The 9,882-nt window shown below is 41.5% G+C and overlaps 1 protein-coding gene across 1 annotated transcript; it reads right to left on the bottom strand.

The window, feature by feature from the left end:
* Window positions 1-4,625, bottom strand: Slc25a4 (solute carrier family 25 member 4). Its single transcript, XM_076853699.1, has 4 exons — window positions 4,380-4,625; window positions 2,565-3,051; window positions 1,907-2,047; window positions 1-470 (listed from the first exon to the last, which is right to left on the bottom strand). The coding sequence occupies exons 1-4, from the start codon at window positions 4,488-4,490 to the stop codon at window positions 313-315; spliced, it is 897 nt and encodes a 298-aa protein (XP_076709814.1). The 5' UTR covers window positions 4,491-4,625; the 3' UTR covers window positions 1-312.
* Window positions 4,626-9,882: the final 5,257 nt, after the last annotated feature.

Genomic DNA, 9,882 nt, shown 5'->3' with positions numbered 1-9,882 from the left:
TTAGAGAACATGCATTAAGTGGTCTTTATTGATGTTTCACATTCAGTTATTCATTATCAGTTCAGTTAATCATACAAGTATGATAAGTTATTTTCTATTTGCTGTGGAAATTTAAATGTAAAATAAATACAAAATACATTTGTGGTTTAATGAACACTCAGTGAAGCATTTTTTTCCTGAGGTATTCCTTTCAGTCTGGTGTTATCCCAGATCTTTTTATTTCCCCAGAAATAGTCTATTAAACCACATAATGGATCTGTGAACTTGTGAATCAAGTTCACTGGCTCACAGTGAACTTGAGTTCTAATTGCATTAGACATATTTTTTGATCTCATCATACAATACCAATACAAAAGCACCACCCATGCCTCTCAATACATTGGACCAGGCACCTTTGAAGAAAGCCTTGCCTCCTTCATCTTTGGCAATCTTCTTCCAGCAGTCAACTGTCCCCGTGTACATAATATCAGCTGTGGAGACAAACAAGGGTAAGGGCTCCATAAGGAAGAGACTTTCTCTGCCAGGATTTCAACATGCAGTATTCCCAGTTTTACAAAACTGAGGTCACCTGAACATGAAGCCCAGCCCTATGGGACATTCTCCTTCCTTATATAACTGCTAGACTGGGTTTCCTATCATTCCTACTCCTCTAACTCTAGGCCACTGAAGAATCAGGAAAATTCACACACTATTGAACAAGAAGGTGGTAGGGTGGAGTGGGAGTATTATGCTGTGTAGTTACCTTTTTATGGAGAGAAAACTGGACCTAATAGATTATACTGCCTAAAATTATATGATTAAAATAAAAAGATATAAATATTAGGTTGAACCATATGAAACTACTATTTTTTTAAGAAATGACAATTTCATACACTTTAACCTATAGAAGTGAAAACTTTTTCTATCAAAACAGATTGCTGGGCTGGGGATAATATAGCTCAGTTGGTAGAGTGCCTGCCTCACATGCACAAGTTCCTGGGTTCAATCCCCAGCACCACAAAAACAAACAACAAAAAAGATTGCTTTGCCAGGTGTGGTAGCATGCACACTTGTAATCTCAGCAGCTTGGGAGGATGAGGCAGGAGGATCACAAGTTCAAAAGAAAAAGGCTAACCTCAGCATCTTAGCAAGGCCCTAAGAAATTCAATGAGACCCTGTCTCTAAATAAAATATAAAAGAAAAAAAGGGGTAGGAATTGATGTTATGGCTCAGTGGTTAAGTGCTCCTGAATTCAATCCCCCACACCAAAAAAAAAAAAAAGAAAGAAAGAAAGAAAGCAAGATTGTTTCAGACCACCTCTCCTTCAGTTAAAATGTTCTCTCTCCCACTAATACTTGAAATAATAACTTCCAGGTATGGTGGACCGTGCCTGTGATCCCATCAACAAGAAAGACTAAGGCATTAAGATCACAAGTTTAAGGTCCATCTGGGCAACTTACCAAGACCCTGTTCTCAAAATATACAAAGGGTTGGGAATGTAGATCAGTGGTAGAGTACCTCTGGGTTCCACCCCCAGTATCCACTCCTCAACTCCCCACACAATACTAAATAAGGAAACCATCTCCTTTTCAATAAACTAACCAATTACTTCTTTTTCCTTGTTTCTGCAACAAGCTCTAAGGAAGGAGGGCATAAGGTCTCTTTAATAATGCTAGAGACCTGGTTAAGTTCTCTGAGTATCTCATTTTTATGTTCTTATCATCTCTTTAATAAAAAGAAAAAATTATTTTCCCTAAAGGAATAGTTGAGAATGTTAGGGGGAATTAATTATAGTTTTTCTTCCCTAAGTCCTTATCAAATAATTTTACCATTTAATTTATAATAATGAGAATTAAAGGAAGCATCAAAGAGTGTCCTCCACAGGTAAAAAGCAAGGAAGATTCAGGTCAGTAGTGCTCATACTTACCCCCTTTCCGGCCAGACTGCATCATCATCCTACGACGAACAGTGTCAAAGGGGTAGGACACCAGCCCGGCGACTGCTGTCACAGTCTGGGCAATCATCCAGCTCACAATAATGTGCACGTTCTTAGGATCAGGCAACATCCCTATGGGCAGAGTCAAGAAGCCAAATCACCATGAATGGATTCCTCTCTGCAATTCAGCAAAACACCAGTTGTAGGGGAAGACAGGCTATTGCACCCCCAACTCCAGGAGTTCTGGAAGAACCTGCCCTTTGTGAAGATATCTCACATACAATGGGGAAGCCAACAGAAGTTGGTTGTTGCCCTTTATAGATCCTGGGAAGCTAGAGTTCTTTATGATGAAGTTAAAAGTTCTGCATGTTGAGGTTAAACTAGGTAACTGATACAACTGTGTCAGAAGGGAGTTAGGCGACTTGGCTAAGTCTCTGAATAACTCAAACCCAGAGTTTACTCCAGTAGAGGATATAGAGAATCCTTTAGCTATTAATTTATCCAAACCACATAATCTCCCAATGCAGAAGCACCAGTCTAACTCAGACACTAGAAAAGAACAGGATCCATACATATAAAGCCCTTTGTGAGTTATAGGTCCCCAAGTTTCCTTTCCGCACACCCTCCTTCCCTGATACCCTTCTCTCACCCTTGGCAGTATCATAGACTCCGAAGTAGGCAGCTCTGTAGATAATGATGCCCTGGACAGAGACATTGAAGCCTTGATAGAGACCCTTCAGGCCATCAGACTTGAAGATCTTGGTAAGGCAGTTGCCCAGGCCACTGAACTCACGCTGGTCGGCACCCTTGCCAACATCAGCAGCCAACCTGGTCCTAGCAAAGTCCAGCGGGTAGACAAAGCAGAGGGAGGTGGCCCCAGCTGCCCCACCAGAAGCCAGGTTACCAGCAAAATAGCGCCAGAACTGCTTATGCCGATCGACACCCCCCAGGAAGATCTGCTTGTACTTGTCCTTGAACGCGAAGTTGAGGGCTTGGGTGGGGAAGTAACGGATGACGTTGGCCAGGTTACCCCTCCAGAATGAGAGAAAGCCCTGCTCCTTGGGGATTCTCACCACGCAATCAATGATCCCTTTGTACTGTTTCTCAGCACTGATCTGTTTGCTGGCATGCTGGACCTGGGGGGAGGATGGGGGTGGGTGACAGAGGACAGGCAAGATAGAGGGAAGGGAAGGACAGAAGAAAAAGACGTTTTGCACTTTCTTGACAACTCCCTCCTTTTTTCCCCATTAATTCCCCCTCAAGAGGCATGCATGAGAGAATTCCAATTTCCTTTTGAAAAGAATATCAGGAAATCAGATGAGGGAAACATTGATGAATATGTTAGTTACTTAGATAAGAAGCCAAAAAAAATTCAATTTTGCTTCACTTATTCAGAACATTTGAGGGAAAAGGTTCACCCCAAAACTAAAAAAGTGATTTAATTGTGCAAAGATAGTCATTTATTTATTACATTTCCCCTCAGGGTTTATTGGGAAATAGAAATGAATAAAGATCCCTGCCCACAAAGGGCTCCTGACTTAATGGACACAGTGAGCAGAAGGTGACAATTTTTCAATGCCATGCTGGTCTCCCTGGAGACAAGGATCTGAGTAGTACTCTAACAGGAAGGAGAATAAACCCACTAGGAAATAGAGACTGAAAATTTTCAAGCAGATTATACAAGTAATCAATTATTAGGGGGTTTGTTGCTGTGGTAGGCAATTTGTCAGGGTTTTGGTTTTTGCTAATTTTGACTCCCAGATTGGACTATTCCCCCACTGAGAAGCCCTTGCCTTTTGGGCAGATGGAGAAAAACAGGTTAGATGGTCCGATGACTATAAGCCATTCAATAACCAGGTAGGGGAGATAAAAATTCGGGGATAAAGTGCTCTGAATTTATTCCGAAAATCATTCCTTAAACTCTAAAAACCTGTTTTTTCTTCATCTATAAAATGGGGGGGGGATAATTTTTATCTTAAAAAGATTGAAGATGAATGAAATAATATGTCGATAGCACAGTGCCAGGGACATTAAGTTCTTGAGTAATCATGATTAATTCGATGTTTTTGTTGTAAAAGGTGGATGCAGATAAAAAGGTTCAAGGGATGTTGAAAATCAAAAGGTAAGGCTGGGCTGAGAGACCTTGAGAGGAGTGTCTCTGCTGCCCCAGGCGCAGAATCTGGCTCGCTGCAAACCGACTCCGGGTGGGTTTCCATATATAGACACCCGAACCTTGGGCGCCACCCGACACCAGGAATCTGCTACTGACGCCGGACCTGTCTCTACGCAGAGGGCACCTTCCTCTTCGCATAGGCCGGGCCCGTGGCCTAGCACTGATTTTCTGCGGTGCTCGCGTCCCCGCGTCCCCACGTCGCAGCGGCTCGCGCCGCATCCCGTCACCCAGCCCGGCCCGGCCCGCCCCTGGTTCGCTGCGCCCGCGCCCGCGCCAGCTCGCCGTCCTTACCTGCAGCAGCAGTTTGACCCTCTCGATGGGGGCCACCGCGGTCTTGGAGACGGCAGCGGCGACGCCACCTGCCAGGAAGTCTTTTAGGAAGCTCAGTGCCTGATCACTCATGATGACAGTCGGGCGCACCCAATCTGCAAGGAGTCGCGCTCGCGCTCGGGCTCTCGCCTACGCCCGCGCCAGGCACCGCGGCCCCGTCTCCGTCCCTGCGCGATGCGAAGGGGCCGGTCGCTTAGCCCGCAGCCCTCCTTATATCCCCCGCCCGGTCTCTCGCGAGAAGAGGAGGGCCCTGGACCAGCGCGCGCATTGCGCATTGGCTGAGCAGGTGCTTGGACACCCCCCTACTTGTCCCCCTCCTATGCAGAGGGCATTGGGGGCGAAGGCGCTTCCGGGAGGCAGGATTGGGCCGGGGGCTGTACCTTCAGGTTGGGACATTTAAAGGGCAAATTCATGTTATCTGTCCCAGCTAGCAACGGGAACACCATGTCACTGCAACATGTGGGCAGCTATATTTATAGCACAAGCGGGCTTAGCCTGGGGCCGACCTGGGTACAGACACGGGACCCGCAGCCTCCAGCAGGGCTTTCTTTAACCTCGGGGCTCCCTGGGACGCGCTGCGGGCCAAGAGATTTCAGCTTATTTTCTGCTTTGCCAAGGCCGCCCTCACCAGAGTCAATGCCTGGATTTGGGCCTCATCAGAGCTGTGCGCTCTGGCAAATAAATTACAATCTTCCCAAATAAATACTAAGTCACTTGATGCCGTGATTGCTTCATATAATTTGGCAATCTACTGTGTCTGAGTTCTTTTCATTCAGTCGTTCAATCATTCATTCTGTGACCAAATATTTAAGTGCCCTGCATTCAGCCTGGTAGGAAAGACCCGATGCCAGGGCGACTCTGTGAATGCTTGTTTTAGCAAAGTGTGTGTGTGTGTGTGTGTGTGTGTGTGTGTGAGAGAGAGAGAGAGAGAGAGAGAGAGAGAGAGGGAGGGAGGGAGGGAGGGAGGGAGGGAGGGGGGAGACTGACTCTGCGTTAGTAAATCCATAAAGGGTTTATTGTGTACATCAGTTCTCAATGGAATCTCAGCCCATATTCTGAGCAGGATATTCTCAATTAGCTGGCGCCTTCTTGAGGGTCAGAACTGTCAATCTTTTTTAAGAGAAGGTCAAATCCTTGGCTGTATTAACCTCCTTGTATAAAGTAGCCATGGTTGAAGAGACCTATCTAGTCCCAGAAAATGGTTTACAATTAATTTTTTAGAAGTATGTTGATGAAGGCTTTGGTTTTCCTTACCTTTTTTGTTTGCTTGCTTTTGTTTTTCTTCCTTAATGCAGCTCAAATAACCCCTTAGATGTTCAAATACTGCAATTCCTCCTCCTGAAATGATTACAATTAATTTTTATCTCTAAACTCATTACTCAGTTCTTTTCCCCATGTTTACTAATGTTATCTTGTACATTTGACAGTTTGTTCTCTTTTTTTTTTTTTCACAAAAATTTGTTACGCTTGCTGATACATGCAGACATGATGTTAGGTGCTTATTGAGCTGCAGCTGTGTGTCACTCTGGGCCTAAAGACTTCAGTAGAGCAGAGGTCAACAGCTGGGTGCCAGGACCGTGGAGGGTATGCTTTCATGCAAGGTCAGGGCAAGCGAGGGTTTGGAAATCAAGGTGAGCCTCATGAAGGCAAGGTACTATTGCAAAATTGCCAGAGTTCAGAGCAGACAGAAAGATAGACAAGCAGAAAAGGCCCTTATAAATCCACTCAACAAATACTTATTGAGCATTGATTGTGTACCAGCGATTAAGTTTGGCCCTGTGGATTCAACAAAGTAAAACATGGCTCATCTCCTAGGTCCTAACAGTTCAGCTTTCTTTATCACAGCTTTGTAAGCAGATTTTCATGAATCAACATAATCCACATGTTAGTCATTTTTGGTTATAATAGTGCTCTACATTCCATCCTGTTAATAGTGAACATTTGGGGCTGGGGATGTGGCTCAAGCGATAGCACGCTCACCTGGCATGTGTGCGGCCTGGGTTCGATCCTCAGCACCACATACAAAGATGTTGTGTCCACCGAAAACTAAAAAAAAAAAAATTTAAAAAATTTAAAAAATTATCTCATTCTCTCTCTCTTTCTCTCTCTTTAAAAAAAAATTGAACATTTTACTTTTGGTTGTGCTTTCCAGATGTTTATTATTTTTTTTATTATTTTTTTTAATATTTTCTTTTTTAGTTGTAGTTGGATGCAATACCTTTATTTCACTTATTTATTTTTATATGGTGCCAAGGATCGAACCCAGGGTCTCCCATGTTTGAGGCGAGCGCTCTACCGCTGAGCCACAATCCCAGCCCCTGTTTCTTATTTTTTATTGTGAAAAATAATGCTAAAATCACTTTTGCACAAATTTCAACTTCTCCTTCAAGGTTTTTTCTTCTTATATGTTTGCAAAAATGGAATGGATAAGCTGAAGATTTTTTAAAGTATTGTAGCTTCTTCTACATATTGGCAAATTGCCCTTCAAAAATATGGACCCACCATGCCTGTTACAATGGCAAAATCCTTTAATCTCAGCAACTTGGGAGGCTGAGACAGGAGGATCTCAAGTTTGAGACCATCCTTGGCAATTCAGCAGGACCTTCAGCAACTTAGGGAGAACCTGTCTCAAAGTAAAAAATAAAAAAGGACTGGGGATGTAGCTCAGTGGCAAAGCTCCCCTCAGGTTCAATCTCCAGTATTAAAAGAAAAGAAAAGAAATATGAAGATGGGCTCTGGTTTCTCCAACACTGGCTTACTTTTTTTTTTAAAGCATCTTTTTGTTACTTATTCCATTTTATGAATTCTAATCTGCATCTCTTTAATCACTATAAAATTGTACCTATTCTATATGATCCAATTTAATTTGAGAGGAGTTAAATTTTGTGTAAACTTTTAATCTTTATTGACCACTGCTAGAGAGTGAAAATAGTGTTTATCTATATTAACAATAGTTCTTTATATATTTGGGGCAGTAAATATGTGTTCAGTATTTTTCATTTTGTTGTTCTCCTTTTGACATTTGTTTTATCATATTGGTTTATCAGTGTTATTTATTTATTAGAATTTTTAATATTTATTTTTTAGTTTTCAGTGGACACAACATCTTTATTTTATTTTTATGTGGTGCTGAGGTTCGAACCTAGCGCCTTGCACATGCCAGCGAGTGCGCTACCGCTTGAGCCACATCCCCAGCCCAATCAGTGTTATTTATTTAAACATGAACAAATCTTTATGTTTTGATGTAAATATATCTTTCTTAGAGATATATTGGTTTATTTGCCTTCCTAGGTATATTAGTCTATTTTCTTCTGCTTTGGGAAGAAAAATACTTTTCGGTTATTTTTTAAAAGTCTAAAACTACATTATAGATAGTAAGGAGATATTGATGCAATTTTTTCTCCGTACCAGTCTGAACTAAATCCTAAGTAGACATTCCTTCTATTATTTGTCTTATTTTACTAATTCTAATTTGCCACAAATTAAGTTCTAATAATAGCTTTAATTTATAAAATCCCCATACTATGACACACGTTCTTGATCACAGTTCTTTAAAAAAAAAAAAAAAAAAGATATGTGAGTCTACAAATACTTCAAAAAATAGAAAGTTTTGTCTGCTTATGTATCTGGATTTATTTTTACTGTGAAGTTGTTCAAGTATTAAACAACCATGACAAGACTTTTAATGATGTTTAAATTAAATATTAACTTAATATATTCATTCATTCAGAAAGTATTATCATCTTTATTATGTCTAATTTTATCCATCATAATATCTGATATTTTCTGAGTAGGAGATATTTTATTTCTCCTTGGCTGTTCTGCAATTCTCCTATTACACAGGGGAAGCTATAGCTGGAATTATTGACAGAAGGTTTTCCAAAGAATTCCATGCACTGTCCTCTCCCTCTGTAGACTTTCTCAGAAAAAAGACCTCAGATGCCCTCGGGAGCATGAGCTGCCTGTGATCACAAGATGTAAGTATCATTTACACAGGGCCAAGAGAGAATGGTGCTCTGCAGAACATGTGTTCCCGCCAGCCCAGTGCTCAGTGACTTTCTGCCAGCATGAGAATGAGCAAGGCAGCTAAAAGATAAGGGGAAAAACTCTGCTTTCCAATGTGACATGGCATCCTGGAGGCCAGAGGACTGGGGCTCCCTTGAAATAAGAACAGTATAGTGAGCTCATTTCTTGGATTTTCAGGGAAAACTTTTACACAATCAGTCTCTTTTACCAAATTGGGAATATAGAATGGGAGCTGTTAATGAGTAAAACTCATAAGAAAATAGAAGGATTTGCTGATGATGGTAATGATGTAATAATACCCATGTGCAGATATGCATCTAAAACTTATAAGAATTAGAACACACTACATGGCAAATTTCAGTATTAAGCAAAGAGTATCAAAATTTTATGCTTTGATTGTATAAGACTACATGGCGGGGCTGGGGTTGTGGCTTAGTGGTAGAGTGCTCGCCTAGCATGCATGAGGCATTGGGTTTGATCCTCAGCACCTCAGCACCACATAAATGTAAGATAAAGATACTAAAAAAAAAAAAAAAAAAAAAAAAAAAAGACTACATGGGAATTGCTGAATATCAATCAAAGGTACTTAGTAGACACCTTCACCTTGACCTACTGCTCTGAAAGGACAGAACAAAACAAATGAGTATTTCCCCACAATTCTTGCCCAGGTGAGATTAATGACTTAGAACAATACCTCAATGAATACACTCTTTATAATCTCTCTCTCTCTCTCTCTCTCTTTCACACACACACACACTATCTCTTCTGAAATCATGAATATTCATGCAAAATGCTCCAAACATTAGCAGTTAGCTAATGCAAAGCAAAAGTATGAAATCACAACACTTGTCTTTTCTTTTATAACCTAGTTATTTATTCTAGAACTTTTTTACTCTTTCATGGTCAATTAATTCCCTCGAGTATCCATTTCCTTCCTACTCTTTCCCATAAGAATTAAGATGATCTAAACCATTTATACCCAAGTCATTCATTCATTTTTTTCCCTTTCCATCTCTCTAAGAGCATCAAGGAGTGTCTGCTTAGACCCCAAACATTCTAGTGACCTGGAGATACAGAGCTAAAAGAGTGAGGTGCCACCGTGAAGAAGTATACCTGCAAGGAATAGAGGCACTGCCATTCCAATGGGAAGGGTCTCCCTAGAGGCCCTGCTTGTATTTCTGGATGAATGACCCTTAATGTGCTACCTTGGTTAGAACTTGTATTTTAACATTTTATAAATGTTTAAGAAATAAAAAGTTTTGTTAGGAGAATTCTGGGTCTTATTAAAGGAGATCGAGTGTGGGGGAGGGCTGGGAATTCACTGATTCACAGAAAAGACAGTTAAAGGGACTCTCCCAGAAGGCCCTATGCTTCTTGGAGAAACTGAGTCAGTCTGGCCCTGTGGTTGCTGGAGGCCCTGGGGCTACTGGAGCATGCT

Source organism: Callospermophilus lateralis, chromosome 4, assembly GCF_048772815.1.
Source record: "Callospermophilus lateralis isolate mCalLat2 chromosome 4, mCalLat2.hap1, whole genome shotgun sequence".
NCBI lineage: Eukaryota > Metazoa > Chordata > Mammalia > Rodentia > Sciuridae > Callospermophilus > Callospermophilus lateralis.
Note: the sequence above shows the minus strand (reverse complement) of the source record. Positions and strands in the feature narration are given on the sequence as shown.